General features: G+C 43.1%; 4 protein-coding genes across 11 annotated transcripts in view; 2 read left to right on the top strand and 2 right to left on the bottom strand.

The window, feature by feature from the left end:
• rgs3a (regulator of G protein signaling 3a) overlaps nucleotides 1–9,374 on the bottom strand; it is a 125,807-nt gene extending 116,433 nt beyond the window's left edge. Inside the window, 6 exon segments of the mRNA XM_077011437.1 lie at nucleotides 1–52; nucleotides 3,174–3,242; nucleotides 3,383–3,477; nucleotides 4,393–4,451; nucleotides 5,334–5,384; nucleotides 9,201–9,374. The exon segment at nucleotides 1–52 is cut by the window's left edge and continues 3 nt beyond it. Of these exon segments, the coding sequence (XP_076867552.1) occupies nucleotides 1–52; nucleotides 3,174–3,242; nucleotides 3,383–3,477; nucleotides 4,393–4,451; nucleotides 5,334–5,384; nucleotides 9,201–9,303 (429 nt within the window). The 5' untranslated portion in view covers nucleotides 9,304–9,374.
• On the top strand, nucleotides 5,598–13,091 carry rabepk (Rab9 effector protein with kelch motifs). 8 transcript variants are annotated; one of them, XM_077011439.1, is made up of 8 exons: nucleotides 9,553–10,703; nucleotides 10,789–10,858; nucleotides 11,022–11,176; nucleotides 11,362–11,517; nucleotides 11,593–11,754; nucleotides 12,001–12,150; nucleotides 12,262–12,411; nucleotides 12,778–13,091. In XM_077011439.1, exons 1-8 carry the CDS (start codon nucleotides 10,463–10,465, stop codon nucleotides 12,996–12,998), a joined length of 1,305 nt encoding a protein of 434 aa, XP_076867554.1. In that variant the 5' UTR covers nucleotides 9,553–10,462; the 3' UTR covers nucleotides 12,999–13,091. The 8 variants fall into 8 exon arrangements, with proteins under 8 accessions (XP_076867560.1, XP_076867553.1, XP_076867554.1 ...); XM_077011444.1 differs by having other exon boundaries at nucleotides 9,610–10,645; nucleotides 10,763–10,925; XM_077011438.1 differs by having other exon boundaries at nucleotides 9,545–10,703; nucleotides 11,362–11,754.
• A 1,894-nt stretch (nucleotides 13,092–14,985) lies between these two features.
• Nucleotides 14,986–19,024, bottom strand: hspa5 (heat shock protein 5). The gene is made up of 9 exons (XM_077011434.1): nucleotides 18,847–19,024; nucleotides 18,003–18,153; nucleotides 17,680–17,911; nucleotides 17,441–17,578; nucleotides 17,218–17,330; nucleotides 16,722–17,112; nucleotides 16,390–16,627; nucleotides 16,105–16,272; nucleotides 14,986–16,003 (listed from the first exon to the last, which is right to left on the bottom strand). Exons 2-9 carry the CDS (start codon nucleotides 18,116–18,118, stop codon nucleotides 15,438–15,440), a joined length of 1,962 nt encoding a protein of 653 aa, XP_076867549.1. The 5' UTR covers nucleotides 18,119–18,153; nucleotides 18,847–19,024; the 3' UTR covers nucleotides 14,986–15,437.
• Nucleotides 19,025–23,643: 4,619 nt separating this feature from the next.
• On the top strand, nucleotides 23,644–24,871 carry LOC143518720 (uncharacterized). The gene is made up of 3 exons (XM_077011435.1): nucleotides 23,644–23,914; nucleotides 24,364–24,596; nucleotides 24,770–24,871. Exons 1-3 carry the CDS (start codon nucleotides 23,644–23,646, stop codon nucleotides 24,869–24,871), a joined length of 606 nt encoding a protein of 201 aa, XP_076867550.1.
• The last annotated feature ends 228 nt before the right edge of the window (nucleotides 24,872–25,099 follow it).

Below are 25,099 nucleotides of genomic sequence, written 5' to 3'. Positions count from 1 at the left end.
CTCTAAGTTGATCAGTGAACAAACTCCAAAACTCATGCAACCAACAAGCCACCTATAAGACATAAACAGGAAATTAAAATCTTCATAAGTATTCCTGCACTTCACTCAAGACTTTCAAATCTGAACTGAAAACACTCCCGTTTCGGACTGCTTTTAATATCTCTTAATTGTTTTATAATATTTACTGCTGTATCTGACCTTTCTCCCATTTTATATGTACAGTGTCCTTGGGTGTTTATGAAAGGCGCTTTAAATAACATTTATTATTATTTAGTATTTCAGCATTCATAGAATGGAAGAGACACAAACATTTGCAATACCACTGAAATGGTAAGGAACCTCTCTGTGTATGTACACCACCAGGGTGAGGAACCTCTCTGTATATGTACACCACCAGGGTGGTGAGGACCCTCTCTGTGTATGTACACCACCAGGGTGGTGAGGACCCTCTCTGTGTATGTACCCCACCAGGGTGGTGAGGACCCTCTCTGTGTATGTACCCCACCAGGGTGGTGAGGACCCTCTCTGTGTATGTACCCCACCAGGGTGGTGAGGAACCTCTCTGTGTATGTACACCACCAGGGTGAGGACCCTCTCTGTGTATGTACACCACCAGGGTGGTGAGGAACCTCTCTGTGTATGTACCCCACCAGGGTGGTGAGGATCCTCTCTGTGTATGTACCCCACCAGGGTGGTGAGGATCCTCTCTGTGTATGTACACCACCAGGGTGGTGAGGAACCTCTCTGTGTATGTACACCACCAGGGTGGTGAGGAACCTCTCTGTGTATGTACACCACCAGGGTGGTGAGGAACCTCTCTGTGTATGTACACCACCAGGGTGGTGAGGAACCTCTCTGTGTATGTACACCACCAGGGTGGTGAGGAACCTCTCTGTGTATGTACACCACCAGGGTGGTGAGGAACCTCTCTGTGTATGTACACCACCAGGGTGGTAAAGAACCTCTCTGTGTGTACGTACACTAGTAAGGCAATGAGAAAGCACTCTGTTAAGCTGTGCTGGAAGAATGACGATAAAGGTAAACAACTAACTTTAAACAGAATTTGAATTCATTTTTGTTTGCAATCAGGTATAGCTTTGCCATGTCATTTTAAAATATTTCCCTGCTCAAACCCACCCACTGTGAACTTGGGTGAATGGCTTGTTAATCACGAGAGCTGAGACAGGTATGTTGTGAACTGGGGAACACTGGACTGCAGTGTATGACCACTCCAGGTGGAAGGCTGGGATATACTGCCATAACCAATAGCTCGTTGTGGTTTCAAGGCTTTAAGAAACCTTCCGTCAACACTCACTTTGTCGCTGTCACATGTGACACCACAGAGCCCAGAGCACATGAGACCTATTTACTTCTCAGCAGCGTCAAGTGGTATCTGCTTTACTCCAGAGTCGCAAAGGAGCTACGGCACAGAGCAAGCACTCCGCCCTGAGACAACTACCGCTTTCATCTCAGGAAGCACGAAGGCCGTGACTTACACTATGCGAGGGCTGTGAGTTTTTTTTAGCGGCGTTTAAATTACATTCTGACAATTTGACAGAAAATTGCACGCTCACAAAAGTTATTTTCCAAATAATAACCACCTACGTCTTCATGAGGGTCAGTATCATCATGAGTGGAGTTCTCATGAAGTCCTGGGTGAGGCGAAACTCACTTTGGGGGCATTTACTAAGGAGTGCAGGTATTCCATGGTTTCGAACAAGGTTTAAAGACTCCATAGTCTGTGCATCATCTGCTGATACATCCCAGTCCATCCCTGCCAGGTTTTCCCAGGAGACCACAGAGCACCAAACACGCCGGTCATCTCATACAGACCAAACTTACAGTACGAAAACGTCTCATGTCCGAAGTGACCAGTTACATATGTATATGGTGTGCATAGGCACAACAGACTAAGCCTTAGCCAATACTAAAAAGGATTATGAGATTTCAGCAGAGGGTGCCCACAAATAGTGTAATTTGTTAGAGGATTATCTGTAACCAGAAATCAACCCAATTTTGGTACCTGACCAAAGATTTATACTTGACTTTGTATTACAACTACTAAGGGCTGATTCTCTGGTTCTAGATGATAATTACATCTAGGAACAAAACAAGCTAAAACAACATCAGCACAGTGAAAATATCTGGTATCAGAGAGCTCCTTAATTGAAAAACTGAAATCGAAAAAGAAATAATAAAGAAAAGCCAGAGATCTCTCACTGTGAGTGGTGCATTTGAAGCGCTAATGAGCACTGGTGTCAGCACCTCCTTTATCAGGCCTGTACCATAGTAGAAATAATTTCTGTGCAAAATCTATCATCAAAAAGCTGTGAAACTAATACAGTTTCAACATTTTCAGTCTTACATTCAGTGCTACTGCTTCCCACACCTCCACACGCTATAATATACATCTACACTGATGCACAAGACGAAGAAACAGTCCTTCGGCACTGAATGTGCACATCATCGAAAAAGCGCTACAGTCGCTTAAATATGCAAGCAAGGAAATTGTGCGTGGAGACTTCTGAGCGCTTATGTAAGGCTTTCTGCATGCAAGGCAGAGTGCACACAGAAGCTAGAGCCAGGCCCAAGTCCTGGGAACCGGTCTCACCCATGGGAGAGGACGCCTGAGGTTAGAGCAACCCACCACGCTGCCACACTCGCTGGGATCAGGCCTTCTCTCCGAATACCAAGAGTTTATTCATGAACCACGAAAAAGCGTCTGGAAGGCAAGACAGACGCTGGCGCAAATGAGCTAGCGTTCACTTTGGAAGTGAAGGCATGATTATGCTTATAACACTGTTTTTGAGAACACCGCGTTATGAAAAACCGTGTTTATGAAAACATATTCATGCCTTCGGCTATCACTTAGCTGAAGCCGTTCTGTCATGAAGTTGAAATTGTGCAAAAGCAAACAGCCCTGATATTGGTAGTCTGCTTATATGCTTACTGCCATTAACTCTACTAACTGCCTTCAACTTGAACTGACTGGCAGTTAAAAGAACACTTTGCACTTTCTGTACTGATTTTTACCAATAGCACCAGCAGCTACAACTCCACTCCCTCACCTGAAGCTTCATTCTGTCTCACAGGGATAACAACCACATCGAACTGAGCCGAATGCTGCAGTGAACTGAAACCACGGTGACGTCGCTGTGATGAGGCCCAAGTACCTGTTGGATTCTCCACAGTGCCACACGGTAAACAGAAGCCTCTTCTTCTTCTCTTCTTCACCAACAGCGCTGGAAATCAAAGGAATGTTATTCATCTCAGTGGTTCTCGCATTCATCAATATGTGTCATGGCACTTCTATGAAGGTGATCTCGCTGACATCTGGTAAGGAAGCAAACCGTGGGCCCAAAGTAAGCCCTGTTTCACTCACAAGAGAAATGACTCGTGGAAGTGTGGGCTGTGACAGTCAGATACCATCTTTGTCATCTTGCGGGCGGTGCCGTCACTGTCTGGTACCATTCCTACCTGAGGGACAGAACCCGGGTCAAACACTGCTGAAGTAATGACAGCAGAGTTTAGAAAAACACTGAGACTGAAAAGTTTTGCGAAAACACAAGTAGAGGTAACCATACGACATTACTTGTCCAAGATCCAACTTTTAGCAACCACATCTTCCAGAACTTTATGATTGTTGAATTTATTGACCACAGGACCACATGTATTAAATGGAACTGGAAACATCTGTTTGTCTAGAAAACAGATTTGGTGTGGGATGCTTTACAGTCTTATGGAGAAACCATAGGTCATCAGTGCAGTCCTAAAATTAGAGCAGGCAGTTATATCACCTTGTTCTACAGTTCTACAGTCACCGTGTCAGCCCCCGTCCTCTCTGGGTCCCCTACACTGGTACAGGTCATGTGGGGAAGATCAAGGGTATTCCAGCACCCCCCCCCCCCCACCCCCCAACACACACACACATATACCACATGGACATATAGTCACTACCTTTGCAATTCAGCCTTTATCAGTGGCGGGTTTACTGAGTTGTGCATTACCTCAAACAAACACTGCCATGACTGCATCCATATCTAACTGAGTTTTTTTTTCTGCTAAATCTCACTAAATCTCAGTAAAAGAATTATTATGTTTTTCCCTCAGAGTTAACCTGAGTTAATCTCACCTCCATAAAGAGATTGTTTGTAATCAATTGTTTTCATTTTTTTTTTATTCAACACCTCTGAATGCATAATAACCCACACTAAATGACTTTAGTGTGTACCACAGGGCCTTAATAATATGAAACACTACTACCAACATCCAGGCACCAATGTATTTAGGACTCAACATTTCAAAGATACCAGAGAGTAATAGCCAAAATGTAACCTATTTAAATGGGGCATTCTGGGTAGTGTAGTTCAGATGTTTGTATATGTTTCCTACCTTGACATAAGAATTGCAGTTCCCATCATCATTTCCCATAAGACTCTTGGCCTCAAAAACTAGAAGAAAAGTGGAAAAGGGCTTAGAGCAAAGTTTGGAGCAAGAACTTTGGAACAAAACCAGAAAATGTAAAGACAGATGGTGCTGAACCACAGATCTCAGATCAGGTCTTCTAGCAGCCACAGAATGAATAGAGGATCGGGCAATGTGCTGATTAATGGGAGTTTCTGAAACACATAGTTCAGCTTATATCTCCCAGGGTGATGGATCAGGTAGGTGTGGTGTGCTGGGGTATTAACACCCCAGTAGGCCAGCACTCTCGGTGTCCAGGGGATTGTGGATGTGTGTTGGTGGACGTGTGTTCTCTCCTGCTCATCAAATCTCACACCACCTCCATCACAGCTTCCAGTAAAGCTGTTTCTAGCCCTAATCCTGCCAGCAGCCGAACACAGAACCGAGCCGTTGCCTGCACTAACACCTGCATACGGACATTACTGTCTCGTGCTAGGTGGTTTATTCACTGCCGATGAGAAGAGGGCTGTTTTTAAGTCCGTTTCTTTTATCTGGAATAGTGCTGCAAAGAATATTAGTAATACAAGTTCTTCAGGTGTTCTTGATTCAAATGTTTCCAGATTCAAATTTGTTCATTTAGTGTTCATTATGACTAGAATTTTATATTAGTTTATATTTGAGAATTTGTTGTAATGTTATTTTATCAATGTACTTTGTTATTGTTATAATGTTAAGCACTTTAAAAAGTGCTGTATTTGCTATATTTATGTCAATAGTAGTAGTCAATATTTAGTTTAAAGTGAAAAGTATACCACAAACAAAACCAAAGGTTTCCCACTTGTTCATACCAACACCATTAGCCATTAGCCCACGTCCACCCCTGACCAGAAACAGGGTTCTTGGAGCGGCACTGCAGTTTGGACACTTACTGTCAACGACGAGTGTGTCACTCCTAAAAGCCACTGCCAGTCTGAGCTGCCCTGTGGACAGAGAGACGGTCAGAGCGGAGACTTCTGGAAGGAGCATATGACAGTGGGACTCTATGACCTCGCTGTATCAGCTCATCACATAACGCCAAGAAGACATGACGTGAGAGGGTCTCATAAAGCCACGTCGGTTAGGGCTCCGTTATGTAACCTCACGTATAAATATTGCATTGCCCAGACATCCCTGTCGTTGTGTGTTAGCAGAGTGGAATAGGATGGGTCTGGATCAGAGGGAGAAGAACAGAGAAGACTGTGAGGAAGACTGGGAGGAAGGTCAGTGTTGTTCTTGCCGCACATTCTCAGACCAGGCTACCACAAAGAACATCAGCTTCATGCTACTTAAACCAATAGAAGTGTGGCTGCATGTTTTAATCCATCTCCTTAGCCACTTCTCTCTCTCTCTCTCTCACTCACTCACTTACTCTCCTCCTCTTACACTCCCTCTCTCTCACCCTCACGCTACCTCTCACTCTCTCACACTCTCTCCCTCTGAAGTGTTCTGCGTCTCACTTCCTCTCTCTCCCAGTATGACATCCAGTTTTAGACCTGGCCTCAAGCATCAGCACACAATTATTTTTGTTATGCTCACATTCGACATGCCTGCTGAACACAAAGCAGGAGTCCCATAGAGAGAGAGAGAGAGAGAGAGAGAGAATTAGAAAGAGGAAAAGAAAGAGATGAGGAGGAAGGGTGGAGAGAAATAAGAAAAAATGAGAAAGTATAAGTGAGGAAAAGAGCAAAAGAAAGAGGGAGATAGAAATAAAAGAAAGGCAGAATTACAGAGAAGGAGAGAGGGAGAAACAGAGACAGGGGGGCAGTGGGTGGAGTTAGTAGAGCGTGGCTGATAAGACAGAAGTGTGACTCAGGCATGCTACAAAACTCAGCCTCTGTCCAAAAATAAAACCTGCCATGGACATACACAGAAATAAACAATCACTCACGCTCACACACACCCAGAAAAACACACCCTTTTACACTCATTATACTCAGGTTCTACAAAACTCATAAAAACAATATATTTAGAGATCTGTGCACCCATACACACATACAAACTTGCATGAATGTAATTCCATAAATATTTCAGCACTCATTCAAGCCTATTCCAAACCAGGTCATTTTAATGACGACATATTACAGTTTAATTGAATTTGCCCTTGGGGCAAATAAATCAGCTAAACCTGGCTGGAGGTCAGGACTGATGGGGCTTTTCAGCACGAGTTGGGATCTCACTGAGGAACTACACAGTTAAATAATACTTCACTCAGGACAGAAGGGGTCTCCTACCATCTGGGACTTTGAGTCAATGCTCCTGGGATGAACCTAGGCCAGAAGAAGCAAACAAGTGTGGCCCGTATGTCTATGCACACACACACACACACACACACACACACACATCCTGGCATACTCGTGTCTGATTTGTGCTTCTGTGCTAGCAAAGATCCTGCTGTCGTAAATTGGCACAGTCTAACAGGAGCTGGTTCACCATTGCCTGTCAATAAGACTCTACACATATAAAACATTCCTTGAAGAGGCATCACCGACACACTTTGAGTGCATATGTTCATATGTTTGATAAATGTTCATTTGTGAGTCCCTAAGACTTTTCCACTGGATGCTTGTGTTAAGAGTTAAAGAGAAAGAACATGTTCCAGTGTGAACGCTGTACCATATCCTCGCACGGCAGAATGAGGAAGCCATCCCACTGACGCATGAAAATATTAGCAGCACTTTACTACCCACACTGTGGACTCCGGTCATTGCAAATGGACATGCCAGCCATGACTGGCCCTCTCAGCAAAGTGTGCTGATTAACCAGGAGCTCCTGGGACATTCGCACAACATGACCCTCAGACTCCAGCAACAATTTGCTTGTTATCCACAAATTAGATCTATATCCTCTCCAAGAAGCCCTCAAACAGAATTCTTTTTTCCTCCCAGAACCTCCTGACATTCATTAGGAACACTCAGACTCTCTCTTCTCCTCTCTCTCTCCCCCGCCATCAAATCCGCTCTTTTCTTTCGCGTGCCCTCCCTCTCTATTATTTTTCCTTCATTCTGCTTCATTACCGCCTCTCCTGTCAATCAGCGCAAGCTGCAGAGACTGCACGCGGCCAAACTCGTCGCGCCACAGTTATACATTAGCGCCCAAAAAGCTGCTTCTCGCGCCATTAAGCTGTCACGCCATTCAGTTATGAAGCGGCTCTCTCAGCACATGCTTGGCTGTTTGAGGTCACGCGGGGGGGGGGGGCCTGTTAACACAGACTGGCCATTCCACTTTCGTTACTGTCTACAGAAAGTTCCCGTACCTGGAACACTTTCTTTTATGGCGAAATGTAAGTGAAATCCACTGGGGACTTAAACCTAGCGCAGGCAATTAACGGAGGGAAGGTCAAGGGACGTGCTGGTGCACAGTCAGCTCTGGACTGTGTGTAATGGCTTAAATGAGTTTTCCACGGTCCTCACGGAGGACTTCTAAGTGCCCCTTTCTCCCTGTTCACTAAGCACAGACCACTGTAAAGAAGAGACTTCCTTTTTTAAGTTATTTTTTTCGCATTATGATCCACTGAACTTCCTGTGGTCATACAAACTGCCACACATTGGTCCACATTGAACATAGCTTTTTTTAATCAGTGTGTGGTTTCGAAAGGATAAAAAAAAACCTTAGAGGTTAAAAACCATGTTCTGAAATTTCCCACATGCTTGAGATTCCTTCGTTTTCCTCTTCTGTTAAGGCCAACTATATTTATGAGATGTATTTATATACACATGAGATGTTGATGACACACTAGTCCTCCAGGACAACAACTCCATATCACCCTACCTTTATGTGCTTTATATAACCACGATCATTTCTGCACTTGAAAACCTTTTAAAATAGCATTCAGTTGATGCCAAAGTATCTTAAATGCTTTGAAAATGAACAAATGAAACAACAAATGTTCAATTGAAATGTACAAATGAAAAAACTTTGGTTTACACATGTGATTCCCTTTATTGTATCTATCTGCAAGATAACACTCCCACACTCAAACCCTGAAGACAGCCTGCACTAAGGAATCTAATAAAGAGACTCTAACCCTTTTTGACCCTCTGCTCTCTCCTATGCTAATCAGAGGTAGGTAGGTAAACTCTCCATTATTGATGAGATTACCTTTTGAAGCTCATGACCGCCTTCACTGACACCAGCATGAATGATTGAGTGATTCCAAAGAGAGGATCTACTAATTACCCCCCCCCACCTCCCCAAATCAGTCCTGCACCACCCCCCCACCTCCCCAAATCAGTCCTGCACCAGCACCTGAACCAAGCCACCAATGCCGCTAGCTACAGCCTAACATCTGACCATGGTGTGAACTTTATAAATTAAGCACAGTACTTGTCTTCTGGTGTTGAATCTGAAGAACCTAATGGGTAGAACTTCACAGACTGAGTTGGCAATATGCAAAAGCTGCACATCTGCTAAAGTGTTATGATATAATGCAATGTTTCCAGGGTAAAACAAAATACAGTGTAGATGCTCTTATGTATCTACCACTGCCCTAGTGCCATGAAAAAATGCTTGTGGTTTAGAATCTATGCTTAACCTGATTCAATGCATTTTGTAGAATTACAGTGATAATTGGAATAAACCAGACAGTTGTGGTTGTTAAAGGGGAGGACTTGCAAAATGCAGAAACCCCAAAATTAAAACAACATGGAGAAGCAGACCAACAAAAGCGGTTAATTTCATGCTAGACGAGGTGCTTTGGTTCTGGGTACATAAAACACACGGTTCAAAGGCATAAGAAATAAAATAACTACAAGACTCACCAAAAGTTTGAAGATAGAAACTGGAGTTAGAGTAGTGTGGATGGTGGCCAAAGGACACTTTGTGAACAGTAGAAGAGTCCATACCAAAGTGAGACTGGCTCATTAAAACTGAACCTAGAAACCTGAGCCTGCACTTCGCAACCTAAGAACCAGGCGGACACGGAGACAGACCGCAGGGGAAGCCAAGTGAATGCAGGAATCTGAGGATGTCTGCAGAGTGAAAGGACTGTTGTGAAAATACATTGTTGCCATGGCTTACCAACACACCAAACCGTCACACAATCACACCACACCAACAAACATTACTTTTATTGTTTTTTTTTTTTGCCTTTGCATTTAATATGCTTCCTTAAGTTGTCAATAGAAATTACAATTGTTATTTACTTATTTTTTATCAAAAATTACTATTTTTATTGAAACAAAACATTGCGTCACACAGGAGTGTCAGTATGTGTATATATGGCTAGTCGCATATTTGGCTACAGTTCTGAAATGGCAGATGAAGATGACTTATGTACAAACATTACTACCACACTAACAAACATACTAACCTCCAAAGACTCTTGGTAAAGCGAGAAAGCTACCACTCAGTGAAGCTCACGTGCAGACGTGCAGAGGTGTGTCTGACCGGAAGGGCGGAGTTTAAGCATCTGACTCCGCCCTCAAATCTCAAGCATAATGACAAGACGGAATTATATTTAGATCGAAACCCATTGCTGCGTTTATATATTGGAAATATATATATGCAGAATTTATCATAACCTCTTTCATTTCTGTGGTCAACTCCTTTCAGCCTGCTCATTCAGTTGGCTCTCTGAACGATGAAAAAACTATTTATAATTTAAGCCATGGTCTTCATTTGAGAAAGAGAGAGACCATAAATGTATTGAGAAAAACAAACTTGTTCAGACATTAATGAATGATTTGCACAAAGGTGAACGAAGAAATGTAAACGAAAGGAGGCAGTTTGCTCAAAATGCACACCATTCTGGACAGAAAGGTCTTTCCCCAGTGAGAACTGGGCACTCAAGGCCCCAGGCTTATGAGTTAATCTGTAAGTAATCGGACAGTTCAGATCTAAGTTGAAAACATGAATTTGGTCCTAGCTGGAGCGATCGCGACCAATACGCTGAGAAATGCTGCCCTCTTGTGGTAGTTCGCCAACGTTTCGTTCAGTTGTTAACATCTGTGCATATTGGAGACTATTGTAATGTTATTTTACTGTGGGTGGGGATGAGAAAGGGGTTTACATTTGTTTCACAATGTCCCTAACAATGCACAACAAGGTACGCATTTCAAAAAGAAAGGTATATCCAAAACAGATTTTATTAACGTGGATCTCAACTCTACGGGAGTTACTGGTGGCTGTGGCACCTTCCAGTCGACCCGTTAGATGGCAGCAGAGCGCCTGGACTTCTCGGACGGACTGGATTCCCTCGAAACAGGTGCGAGTTGATGGCGGAGCTTCCTACGTTAGCTGTTTGATTTACTCTATTACAGCAGGTTTGTATATGATAGTCGGGTTTAGCCATTTATTAAAGTTATTATTATTTTTGATAAAGGTGGACTACTGTTCGTTATCAAGCAGCTTGGCAGGACGGAGCTTTCCGTTGCTACTGGCGACCGGGCTCGTCGTTGGTGAAGACACCGGCCTGTCGGTACGTCTGGACCGATGGAGCTCCTTCCGATTCTCGACCCGGACGTGGAGCCTCGAGAGAACCAGTGGTGGGCAGCAGCTGGTCTAACACCTACCACCCTGGGCAGACCGTCTCCTGACATCCCGTCGTCGTTATATTCATGTTATATCCGTCTACCGTACAGGTACGTCGTGGTTCCGAGAGGGAGCGGGCCCGGAGTGACCGTGGGCCACACGTGCACATACGTGCCGTCGTGCGGCGGGAGGAGAGGACGGGTTGTGGTGGTCGGAGGGGCCGACCCGAACGGCAGCTTCTCGGATTCCTACCTCATAAATCTTGGTAATGTTGCATAGCGTTTTCTCACTAATCTACACTATTATGTTCCTTCTTAATCAGCTTAGTCAACTATATACACACACACACACACATTACATTATATATACATTGTTATACCAGACGTGCACCATGCTAGAGACGTCTGACCCTGTCACATAATCCCATAATCAGTTGTTTTTTGCCTACAGAGAGTCATGAGTGGGACATTCCAGACTGGCCGGGTCTGCAGGCGAGATATGAACTCTGTAGCTTTACACCCCAGAGCGACCCAGAGAGCCTGTGGGTGTTTGCTGGTGCGGACCAGAGCAGCAACCGCAACTCGGTCCAGGTCGTGCGTACCACAGGTGATTATCACACAGTGCGTTTGTGCACTAGTGAGTTTGGCTTTTTATGTCCTGTATTGAAAACGTTGTGCGTAGACAGTGCTCCATGGAGGACGGTGGAGGTGAAGGGAACGCCGCCCGGCCCCCGTACGTATCACACTAACTCGGCCTGTGTTGGAGACAGACTCTTCGTTTTCTCGGGTGGAGATGTAGGGGCCACACCAGTTGCTGACCCCCAGGTGCACATCTTTGACACAGGTCTCTCAAACACTTTATCCCTTATTATCCTTAATCTTTTGTGTGTGTGTGTGTGTGTGCGCGCTAGTTACATGTCCGTGTAGTGAAGTGATTACCAGCTTGGACAAATGTTTAAGGAAATTGAGTATTAATGTAGTATTAATGTAATTTGCAGTCTTCAGTTGACAATTTGACACTTTGAACATGCTGTGAGCATTTGAGGACAAGTTTGGTAACACGCACCATATCTGATGATCTGTTTTGAAGTGACGGGTACGTGGTCACAACCTGAAACCCAGGGAAAGCCCCCCTGCCCACGGCACGGACACGCAGTCGTAGCTGTGGGATCAGTAATCTATGTCCATGGAGGAATGGCTGGAGAGAAGTTCCACAGTGACATGTTTACACTGGACACCGGTATGGAGTACATCTGGCCCATCTGGATGATGCACAAAGCCGAGTGCTTTGAGCTGTTGTTGTTGTAATGACTAGACCCGACTCTTTTTTTTCTTTCTTTCTTTCTGTCAGAGACCATGAAATGGGAGCGGGTGAAGGGGAAAGGGGACATCCCTGCAGGGACTGCAGCCCACGCAGCCGTGGCCCTGGGGAGCAGCGTTTACATCTTTGGGGGGATGACGGCCCTGGGAGCGACCAACTCCATGTACAAGTTCCAGTGTGGTGTGTAAAAACAATCATGGTCATGTGAAGGCACATGTTTAAGTTTAATATAACAAATCTCTGGAAATGTAAACTACACTCTGAAACATACCTTATTGGCCACTCTGGTACACCTGTCTAGGCAGTACATTTTATATATGTACAGTAAAAAAGGAGGACTCAGGACCTCAGGAGGACTCCACTCCTGGACATCTACCACATTACAGACTTCCAACTACTTATTGAACTCTACCTAGTGTAGTCCAGCTGTCCAGTTTGTAATCCACTCTGTCAATACTGAGATCACAAAACTGTGTCAGGGCAGGTCTTTTAATAAACACATTCAGAGCAGTTCTTTTAATAAACATATTCTCTTTATCTCCATAGACAAACATCGCTGGACTCTAATGAAATTTGAAAGTGACTCTCCACCCAACCGTCTGGACCATTCGATGTGTGTGGTGCCATGGTCCGGTCGGGCTGGGGGCAACACTGAGGAGGGAGCAGAGAGCAGCACAAAAGAGGCGAAGCATCTCTGCTTTGTGTTCGGGGGAATGGATACTCAGGGAGAACTATTCAATGACTGTCTGGTCACTGTGCTAACGTGATCATTGTGTCTTTTTACTTTGTTTTATTAATGCTTGTCATGTATAAAGAATAATGATGATTTTCAATAAATGTTTGTGCTGTTGGAAGCCTTACTTTATTTGTGAATTTGATTTGGCTCTATTACATATAGGGTTGCAAAGGGATACATTTCCAAGAAATTGCCGAACTTTGGGAAATATTGCAAAATATAAAATTCTGGGAACTTTGGGAATTTATTAGAATTATTAGGAAATACTAGATAATATAAAGGAACTATATGATACAATACAACTGCCCCACCTACCCCTTCAAAATAAAAGTGCCATTCAAAATGACCCAAGGTCATTGACCACTGCTTTCAGCTGTCCACCGATGTGGGTATCAGTGTGCAGGTTGTTTTGTGTCTGTCTTTAATCTGTGACCTTGGCTTGTACCCTGTTAAACTCATCAAGCAAATTAGTTGATAAAGCATGTCTGGTTGGAGGGATGTATCTTGATCAGAGAATATTTAAAAACCTTCCAGTAGATCTTTCTTGATAACATCAGGGATGCTACAGCAAAACACTCATCTGCATTCTTCTGGGTTCATGCATCCATTGAATTAATGCTCTGAAGCCGGAGAGACCAGCAGCTGATGAGAATGTGTCTCTATCTGTGTCCAACGCATTAGATGAATTTTCTACTGAAGTGAAGCTCTTCTCCGCTAGTTATGAGCTCTGTAGAAATGTGAAGCTTTGCGGCATTCCTCACATACCTCTTTCCACAATATTTACACAAAAACACTTTCCATCCAATTAGCTGGTGTGAAATGTACCCACACATTAGATGATGCAAGTGGGATTGTACTGTAACATAATTAACTTGTGTTTTTACACTTTGTTAACTTCTTGAATTGTTATTGTTGAATAAAGTGTACATGACAAAGTGTAAAAACATTTATTCTAATGGTCTTTAAAATGTTAAATATTTAAATAATTGTATTAATTATTGGATACAGAAACCTGTTGAGGCAAAAATTGTAGGTAGTTAGCCTATGAAATCCTTGGAAAATTAGTGTCTGAAATGCAATTGCTCATTAAGCTTTTCTGATTTACCATATTGGAAACAAGACATTACACCTTGATGTAATAGTTGCTTAAATGTTTCAATGCTATAACTATCAATGAAAATAGGAACCCTGTCAAAACATCTTGACTTCAGGTATTCCTTACGTGGTCCTAGTGTTTGAGGTTTCTAGAAATCTACTGGACATATTCTGTACATGTGATGGGAGGAGTGAAGGTGTGGTTTCACCAGCCCTTCAGTGTGAAGAGTGCCTGGGATTGATATCTAATTATTTTACCCTTTTATACATTTTATTATATGCAAGTTTCTCACCTGTAGCTTTGAATATTCTCCTTTTATTCCCATTAATTACCATAATTATGTTAATTCCCATGGTAAATTTCCCAACTTTGAAAACTCAAAAATAACTAATCATTGTATGAAAAAATACAAATATATGCAAAACAAATGTGAAGTGCACACAAAAAATGATTATACAGCTACAGCAGCTGGCAACTGCAAATCATACACAAATTGCAATCTCTGGAATAATTTGTATGACGCTTGAAAATGCATGTAAAAGACAGACATGGAGAGCAATGGTTTTCACCCACAGCATGAAACTGCTAAAACCTTTAGGGATACGTTAATATTAACAGAACAATTTAACTTTTTCCAACTTGAATAAATGAATGACTTTCATAATCAGATAGAGCTACTGGACATTTCCTTGTAACTACCTTTACAGCCATTTGTTTTTGCTCTGGAGTGGCTGGTTCATTTTAATCTTAACCATAATTGTAAATTTATTTCACTGGCGTGCAATCAGTGCTTTAAGAAAAAAAAAAAAACGAATTGGTTTAAAAACTTCATCAATGCAATTTGCAATTGTTAAGTGACTTTTTTAAAGAAAGTCAATTGAGATTCATAAAAGAACACTTGAAAAACGAAAAGGCACAAATGTAGTTTTGTATCAAACATTTATTCCCCATGTAGTTGCAGTAGAAATTCACTCTACACTGCCAGATTTAAATAAATAACCTGTTAAGTCTGTGAACGTGACCACTACCCAGAAACCAACACATCCACGATCCCACCCCTACCCTCCCCCACCCCATCAACAGAACCCCTTTCATACTGCCTGAGAATAGCAGCAAGCCTCAGTCCAGGCTGACTCAGTCTCCACTTCAGTGAAGAGAAACATCCCTCGTTCTCAAAATGCTCAGAGTCTTTCAGGAAGTGAATCGTGGCTTTAATGTTGTCCCCCCCCCTCCCCCTCATGTCTTGCCTCACTATTGTCCATCGTGTCCATCAATATGTACATCCAACCACCAATCCAGAGAGGTCAGGACATCAGGAGGAACAGAACGAACCAAAACAAAAAATAGAGCATCGAGATGTAATCACATAGCAACCTACAACTCATCCTTGTCACCCTGATCGTCGCCCTCTTCTGGTGGAGGCCCGCCAGCACTGCCATACAGCTTGCTAATAATTGGTTGTACCACTTCCTCCAACTCCTTCTTCTTGGCCTGGAACTCTTCGATGTCGGCGTCCTGGTGGGACTCCAACCACTCGATCTTCTCTTCCACGGCCTTCTCGATGGTCTCCTTGTCCTCAGAGGACAGCTTTCCTCCCAGCTTCTCCTTGTCACCCACCTGGTTCTTCAGGGAGTAAGCGTAGCTCTCCAGCTCGTTGCGAGAGTCGATGCGCTCCTTCAGCTTCTTGTCCTCGTCGGCGAAGCGCTCCGCGTCGTTGACCATGCGCTCGATGTCCTCGGGGGTCAGACGGTTCTGGTCGTTGGTGATGGTGATCTTGTTTTTGTTGCCCGTGCCCTTATCTTCGGCTGTGACTCTCAGGATGCCGTTGACGTCAATCTCAAAGGTGACTTCAATCTGGGGCACGCCACGGGGTGCGGGAGGGATGCCCGTCAGGTCAAATGTTCCCAGAAGGTGGTTGTCTTTGGTCAGAGGACGCTCACCTGGAAGAAGCAAGAGGTTATTGCAGAGGCTCAGATTAAACAACTATTATTACTATTAACGAAGATTTTTGGTCAGGTTTAGAAGTACATTGTGAGCATACCTTCATAAACTTTGATCGTGACAGTGGGCTGGTTGTCTGAAGCAGTGGAGAAGATCTGAGACTTCTTGGTGGGCACAACAGTGTTCCTGGGGATGAGCTTGGTCATCACTCCTCCAACAGTCTCAATACCAAGAGTCAGGGGGCACACATCCAACAGCACAAGGTCTCCTGTGCAAGTTAAAAGAAGAAGCTCAAACCTCAGTCATGACTGAAAACGAGTCATGTGGAATGCACGCCATATAAACAAAATCAACCATTTTTTGGTAGTCAGGTTGTTGGACCCACCTGTGTCTTCCTCTCCAGAAAGCACTCCAGCCTGGACGGCAGCTCCGTAAGCCACAGCCTCGTCGGGGTTGATGCCCCTGGAGGGCTCTTTGCCATTGAAGAACTCCTTCACCAGCTGCTGGATCTTGGGGATACGAGTAGAGCCACCCACAAGCACAATCTCGTTAATGTCGGATTTTTTCAAGTCGGAATCCTCCAGGACCTTCTGAACGGGCTTCATTGTAGAGCGGAAGAGATCCTGCGAAGGAACAAAACCAAAACCCATTAGAAAATGAACCAGACTGTGATGTTTATGCAAACATTCAGCACACGGATTGTTCGTGAGCTCTTACCATGTTGAGCTCTTCAAACTTGGCACGGGTCAGGGTCTCTGAAAAGTCTTCTCCCTCAAAGAAGGACTCGATCTCAATACGGGCCTGGTGCTGAGCGGAGAGGGCCCTCTTGGCCTTCTCCACCTCCCGACGAAGCTTCTGCACTGCGCGGTTGTCCTTGCGCACGTCCTTGCCGGTCTTTTTCTTGTACAGCTTGATGAAGTGCTCCATGACGCGCTGGTCAAAGTCCTCACCACCCAGGTGCGTGTCGCCGTTGGTGGCCACCACCTCAAACACGCCGTTGTCGATGGTCAGCAGGGACACGTCGAAGGTTCCGCCACCCAGGTCAAACACCAGAATGTTCTTCTCACCATCTTTCTTGTCCAAACCATAAGCAATGGCAGCAGCAGTCCTGTAACAGTAACAAGCTCTGAGCCACCAGATTCAACTAACTCCAAAAGCGAGTTAGCATAATGGTACACATTATGGTATACATTCTAAAAGGAACAGCACTTACGGCTCATTGATAATCCTCATCACATTCAGGCCGGCAATAGTACCAGCATCCTTGGTTGCCTGGCGCTGAGCATCGTTGAAATAGGCAGGGACAGTGACCACAGCATGTGTAACCTACAAATCGAGAAGAGCAAACCGACCTTTTACAACACAATAAACATGGCAAGATAAACCATGCGGCTATATTGGTCAACACTTGCTAAAAATTTCAATAGAAGATGTACCTTCTTTCCCAGGTAAGCCTCAGCAGTCTCCTTCATCTTAGTGAGGACCATGGCAGAGATCTCCTCAGGGGCAAAGGTTTTTATCTGACCACCTCCGATGTCTACCTGAATGTGGGGTTTGCTCTTCTTCTCGAGGACCTGTAAACCAAGCAATAAACGAACGTTAAGCATGGGTTCAACGTTGGCTCTTTGCATTTCTATCTCGGAACACCAGGATAAAACACTGAGGCAAGACGCACCTTAAATGGCAGGTATTTGATGTCCTGCTGTACAGAGGAATCACTCCACGTACGGCCAATCAGGCGCTTGGCGTCAAAGACGGTGTTCTCAGGATTGGAGGTCAGCTGATTCTTGGCAGCATCACCAATGAGGCGCTCACCCTCACTGGTGAAGGCCACGTAGGAAGGTGTGATGCGGTTTCCTTGGTCATTGGCAATAATCTCAACACGGCCATTCTTGAACACGCCAACGCTAAGATGGGAGCAAATTAGTTTATTCAACATGAGAACTTGAAGTGTTGCTCAAGAACTAGATCAAAAGCCAGGAATGATGCCCCTCTTACCACGAGTAGGTGGTCCCAAGGTCAATCCCAACCACGGTGCCCACGTTTTCCTTCTTGTCATCATCGTCGGCATACACAGAGCCGACCACCACCAGAAACAGGCAAATCAACCTCATTTTGGTGTCCAAGTCCTCAGACCTCCGACTTAAGTCTGCAAAAGAATAGACACATTTTAAAATGTTAGGATTGAGTTACATTAGAGGTCACATTGCAGCTGCCGCCCTGAATTTTGGATATGCAGGTAGATAACCAGCTAGTCAGCTATGCAAGCTCACCAACATGCTACACGATACATTAAGCTTGGAGCTAGCTAACTAGAAAGGGGGGGGACACTAACTTATATTGTTATAAGTAGTTAGTTAACTACTAACTTATATTGCCATGAAAGCATCTAAATGATTAAACCGAGTTCAGCTAGTCAGCTAGGTTAGCCCTAAAGGTACCGGACAAGCACGCCGGGGAAAAAATTAGTTATTTCCTGTCAAGCTAGCCAGCCATCTGGATAAGAGGCCAAATTTAAAAAGCGTGTTGTTCAAATACAGGAGGGACATTTCAGTAATAGATATCTGGACATAACTCATTAAATGCTGATAAATTCAGTCTCGGACACCTTGTTTTATTACTCTGGCGTGCTAACTCGGCCCGCAGCCTCCCGAGCGGTTGTGGAAGCGTCGAGAACGTCAGGTGCCCGGCCGGCCGAGCGGGATACTCGAGGTTAAAAGAGCCGTTAAAAACTGAAGGGCGGCGGTTTCTCAACGACTTACGACCACGAATATTAACGTACTGTCACGTTAGCCAACTACTTTAATGGCAGAAATAGAGAAGACAAAAACGGAACACTTACCTAAACGTGGAGAAGGTGGATAATCAGGGCGTTAATGCGGGATAGCCTTTCTCTCTCTCCGTGTGAGTACGTTATGTGAATATGCTTCACTGTAACAGATCCTCGTCCTCGCCGTGTACGTCAGTGTAAAATGAAGTGCGTTTGATCCCCACAGTGGCTGTATATAAGCGCTCGCTTCTTCCCCGTCGTGGAGGCTCGGGATTGGTCAATAAGAAGTTTGGTGTAAGGCGCTGGTTGGTCGAACCCGGCACGCTGGCTTCCCCTGATTTGCACACGTACTGATGGAGAAAACGTCACGAGACGAAGCTGGCTGTAACCGTTTCATTGGGTCGCGTGCACGCCACTTTCTGGAAACCCGGTAGCTGAGCGATGGTGAAAGGAGTCACATGTGAATTGAAACCAAAAGAATTGTGGCCAGGACATCAAAGATTTGATTAAACCCGCACATCCATTGTTTAAATTAAAAAGGGTCCAATTATAAACCATGTATATGGAATTAGGAGAATGCCTTATATGAAAGTTAACACTGAAAACCGACATAACGTGATCTTGCACAGGCCTAGAGCATAAGCACTTTTACTTTAAACTCGTGCTGTGCACGTTTAATACACGTTTGGACGTGAGAGCCAATTCGTTTACCACAAACATGCATCGATCTTAGCAAAAAACTGCAACAAGAATGATTACACCAGGTAGTCTATTGCGGAGAGTTGCCACACAATTACATAATTCATACCTGATTTAGTTATGCCCATATTCATCATAAATGAACTACTTCTGTAGTCTTGTGCTTATTACTCATGACTGAGAAATCAGCTGATTAATTCACATTAGTAAAGAAGCTGTTGGAATTGCAAAGCTATTATGTCTACTGCAAGGAATCAAATGAGTCCAGGTTTTATTCAGTGAATTGCAAAGTGAAAATTATTCTTTACTAATGTGAATTAATTAGGTGATTCCTCAGTCATGTGTAATATACATATGACAGTAAAAGTACATCACTGCACTTTCTGAATATAGTGAAATGTAAAGAAACCCAGTCTACTGAAGTAGCAGTGTTATTATATCATAGTCTTTGATATATTAACAAATACAGTAAGTGAAAATATAAATTAAATTAATCTTGTCACAGTACTCTGCCCCTCACTAATCTAAAGGAATATGAACATGAGCATTAGTGTGCCCAGCCACTGTATCTGCACTCGCAGACAAATAACAGTTCATCTCATGAGTGGAGTGACTTTCTGTATTCTCTACCCTGTTTCACGTTTCTCAGTTACATTCAGTCAACTTTGATTCAGCATTTTTCTGTGAAATTACTGTGAAGTGAAATTACGTTTCACACAATCAAAGCTTTTGGTTACTTTCACCGATCTCATTCCCAATGGCATCTTTTTGAAATGGTGAAAAAAAATCATGGTGCAGACTATGACAGCCATGATTAGGGATGAACATAATTATTGAAGATAATTGCTGTAGTAGCAGATAACAGTCATTAAAAAACTTTGATATGTAATACTGATGTGTATTTAAGAATAACATATTTGGCCCTAGGCAACTGCCTACCTTTCCCTACTTTGCAGACTGTGACACATGCTATACTATTTTATTGCCAATGCTATTGTTTTAATGTTATTAATGTGAAAATGCCATTAGGCCTATGCCACACGTGAATTGGTAAATTTTTATAAAAGGGAACGTTAACACCAGACTCTCTCTCTCTCTCTCTCTCTCTCTCTCTCTCTCTCTCTCTAAAGAGAGAACAAAACTGAAGGAGCAGAGATTCACAGAGTAAACGCAATGCTGCGGAGGCCATAATAGCTGTGATAAACAAATATTGACTTTCTTTGATTTCTGATTCTTCAAAATGTCCTGTACTTTGGTGACAGCTTTGTTGACTCTTGGTGATCTCTTCAGCACCCTCACGAGGAAACTACCCGTCATGCTTTTGGACATTTGAGACAGTCTTGGATATTTTCATATAGACCACTTTTTGGGTGAGGAGCTAAAATTCTGGACGGAAGTAATTTGGTGAGCGTGCATCTATAATTGTATGTCTCGCACGCATGTGTATGTGTGTGTCCTTAATAATAACTTTAATAAATTCCATTTCAAAGCATGTCAGCATTTTGTCTGTTTTTATTTGTTTTCGTTTTCTATGTTTGGTTTTATTAAGTTAATTTATTTACTTCCTACACATTGGTTATTTATTAAGTTCTTTGTCCGTCTGTCTATGGCTACTACTACTTCAGGGAAGAGAAACGTGGGGGTTTTACATGTCTATGTTTATCATGACTGTATACCAACCCTCAATTAATCACAGAATATGTGTGTGTGCATGTAGAAACTGAATTCTTATATAGGCGAACACCTTTCCCAAATTATATTTGTTTTAGAAACAAACATAAGTATGTTTGCCTTTTGCCTACATCACAGTGCCGTAAGTCTAAATGCGGACAAACACGAGGAAGTACCAAGCAGGAAAGTCCTGATGACTCACAGGTGGGCGTTCCCATGGGCCGTACACACAGAGGAGATCATTACTCAAGTAGGACATGGGAATGTTGCCTGTGTAACACTACAGCAATGCCTGGCTTCAGGCCACATTAACTGTGTGGAAGGAGGGAGGCTATGAAACCATTCAAAACCGAGAGCTCTAACAAAACAACGGCGACTGTAAAAAGTCCATTCACGCTGAAATCGCTTTATGCCACATGTCGTCCAGCCCATTTGTCAAGAATATGACTATATGACCAAACAATGATTTTACACATCTGTTCAGTGCCCGTGACTTTAACACTAATGTGCGTAAATTTTTGTACTATATGGATTATGCACTGTAATTCCATACACAACTATACAATTCCATACATACCCATACATTTTAGTACATTCCCATACACATTGCCCTAATAAAGAAGCAAGTTCATGTTCATTGAATATTTTCTGCAGTATTTTGCTGTTTTCTGAAGTCTTTGTCTTGGATCTAAAAGTAAACTAACCAACTAGCCGAGCAGCCGTCGTCACTCAAACTCCTTTCGCCCAAGCGTCAATAACAAACAGACCTTTCACTCTCATCATCTTGATCCAAAATTGAGGACCAATGGCCCTGATCAATATTTTGTACAGCAGTATATGTGCAGCAGTATATTAACTGCCATGCAGTGCAACAGACTTGAAATATGTGCACATTCTCTCCTTACACATGTGTATGTGCCCACTGCTGAAGATGTTATCACAATGTAAAGAAATTAGTCTCGCACCGCAGTAATTGTAATGCCTTCCGCAGGCCAAAACACTGTAGTGATACCGCTTCAGTGTCTAACTTGATGTAACGATGACAGCCAGATTGAGCCACGGATCTTGGAGCACTCATGACCTAGGGCTGCTCATCAGTGCTTAGTTCACTCCACTTTGGTGTTTTCAGTATCATAAATATTGTAAAGAGTGTAAAACTGATTTTATACATTTTCTCTGGTGATGTTTCTGTAGATGTTTTTGATTAATTACAAGAATCACATAATCCAACATAATTCATTTTTGTTCAAATATCGCAGGCTCATTTTCAACCATGGCACCCTCCAGCATTTAGCAGTGTCTTTTAATTAAATATAATTATGAGGCATATCTGAACTGCAATAAATACCACTTATTTTGCAGCCCAGATAATTATTGCGTAGCCTACTGATTCCCCATCTATTGACACTCCACAGTTAGGCCCACTGAATGCCAGTTTAACAGGAGAAAGAATCTGATAGTGATTCTTGAGAAGTGGTTCATATTGAATACCATTACTGGGTGGACATGATACTGAATGATATTCAACATACATGTATAAAAGTCTGCTACACTAACAGACAATAAAGACTATAACTTCAACAATGTAAAGGCAATGAATTTTTGCGTGCCAAAGGGAAGCTGTTTATTGTTATCTATTTTTTATCCCCCTTATCTGTAAGGCTTAAGGCAGATTTTGAAAATCCATTAATTCCTTGATGAATAAGAGCTTCTGACTTGTATGATTACAAGGGATTTGTTGTGAAAAGAATGTTAATGTATAATATCCTGCCTGCATCGAGGCGCTGTGTCAGAAATGAGCGTGGAAATGGCTGCGTTTTAGTGATAAGCTCCACTCAGTGCAAGGGAGGTAGTATTTCAATTCAGCCATGTGCTTTGTACTGTTTTGCAAACACCATCTCCACTCATGTCTTTATGACGGACATTGATTGATGTTTCACACGTGTCCTGCAGGTGAAAAATAAAGCGCTTTTTAAAAACAATATAAACCATACCAGAGTTTGCCTGTGGGAAAGGTGCATGTTTTCACATTAGTCGTACACACACATACTAATGTGATCTTATCCTCCTGAAGACACACGGTCACTCGTGACACCTGATGTAGCCGCAAAGAATTAAAGCCTCTAATGCCAGACAATTTATCTTATTCCTAAAACCACAACCAGGAGGATTTCAAGGGCCCTCTACACCCCTCATTTGATACAGTGAAATCTGATTTCATTTCGGCCAAAGCCAGATTAGCCGAATCTCCTGTTCTCACTAACACCTTCACAAAACTACCCAGATTAGATGGGATTTTTTTTTCAGCCACTTTATACTTTTTTGTGCTTCTGTATAGGGGGATTATGTTTTGTCTCCTTTCTTTAATCTATTGAGTAAATGGGGGTTTGACACAGAGTATGGGGAACAGAGAGAGAGAGAAACCCATTTCTATATGTAAGTCTGCATCTCTAGAGGCAGGAACAAACCTGCCCAGCACACGGTGGTGTCAGCACTGAGATGCAGACTGTGGACAAGGAAGCCCACATGGGGAAGACACGCTTTGCCTTCAGCATTGACAGCATCTTGAGTGGGACTTTAGAGAGAGGCGATGAGAGTGATGTCACCATGCTGGACCAATGCCAGCCTCAGGGACCCTCCAGGAGCTGCGTGGATCCACAGCCCGCCCCCACTACCAGCCCGCCGGAGCCCCACCAGCACGCCTGCGTTTGCTGCTGCTACTGCACACGCTGTGGGGAGATGCTACAGGCTGACTACCTACCTGGCATGTGTAAGACCTCCCTGATTTAATACAGAGATATATATGCTATGATTCCTTTATTTATTTATTTATTTTTGCACATATGCGTTGCAACAATGACTTGTTTAGAGCTACTTAGGGCTTTCTCATGAAGTAAAAACTGGATTTCCCTGCTTATGTGAATTCTTGAGCATAACAAGAATCAGCTTAAGTTATATATTAGTAGATATATTAGTTAGATATATTAGTAGATTTATCAGTTAAATATATTAGTAGATGTCTAATTGATAGTTCCATAGCTCAGCTTCATTTGCTCTCCCATTTGACCACTCCTTTAAACTTCATCATAATAATAAAAATAATAATAATACATTTTATTTAAAGCGCCTTTCATAAACACCCAAGGACACTGTACAGATAAAACATGTACAGATCATGATTGATTACGTTGATCCATCCGCCCTTCGGGTGTATTTCAGCATGTCGGTTTGCGTGGAACAAGAGAGTGTTGACGGACAGGTGCCTGGCCGGAGAAGCACAGAACCGGGACAGCTTCAGTCACATACAGAAGCGGGTCCGCCGGCATCGTACGATATTCACAGAGGAACAGCTGGGCGCTCTGGAGGAGCTCTTTCTGCAGAACCAGTACCCAGACATCCACACACGCGAGCTGCTAGCTGGGAGGACCAACCTGCGTGAGGAGCGGGTGGAGGTAACCTATGTAGATGTCTGCGACTCCCACTGGCAGTCATGCAATTCACTAAAACTATTATAATCTGGAATACAGTGAGTCTGGAAAAAGGATTCTGGAGCTCAAATTGTTTTAATGGTATCTTTGCATATCAGTAGGCGCATTAATCAGTATAATGCACAATGTGTCGTTAGGTGTGGTTTAAAAACCGAAGAGCGAAGTGGAGAAGACAAAAGAGATTACCTTTCAGTCTCCATGGACAAGACGACTGGAAAAATGCAATTCATGGGGACTGAAAAACTGAACGTGTTGGTCAGAGGAGAAATGTTCAAGTGTAATGATGGTTTATTTGTTGCCAGCTTGGTCTTTCTCCCCATAAGGTAGAGAATCTTTGCTGAATATGTTGAATTTGTTTGTTGAATTCAGAATTAGGTTTTATGAATAAAATGCATCACTGTTGTCATGTTGCTTTATTATTATTTTTATTATTCTTACTATTAAACAAAGAAATAATAGAAAACTGG

This window comes from Brachyhypopomus gauderio, chromosome 7, assembly GCF_052324685.1.
Source record: "Brachyhypopomus gauderio isolate BG-103 chromosome 7, BGAUD_0.2, whole genome shotgun sequence".
Taxonomy (NCBI): domain Eukaryota; kingdom Metazoa; phylum Chordata; class Actinopteri; order Gymnotiformes; family Hypopomidae; genus Brachyhypopomus; species Brachyhypopomus gauderio.
The sequence above is the reverse complement of the archived record's forward strand: the minus strand, read 5'-3'. Positions and strand labels throughout refer to the sequence as shown.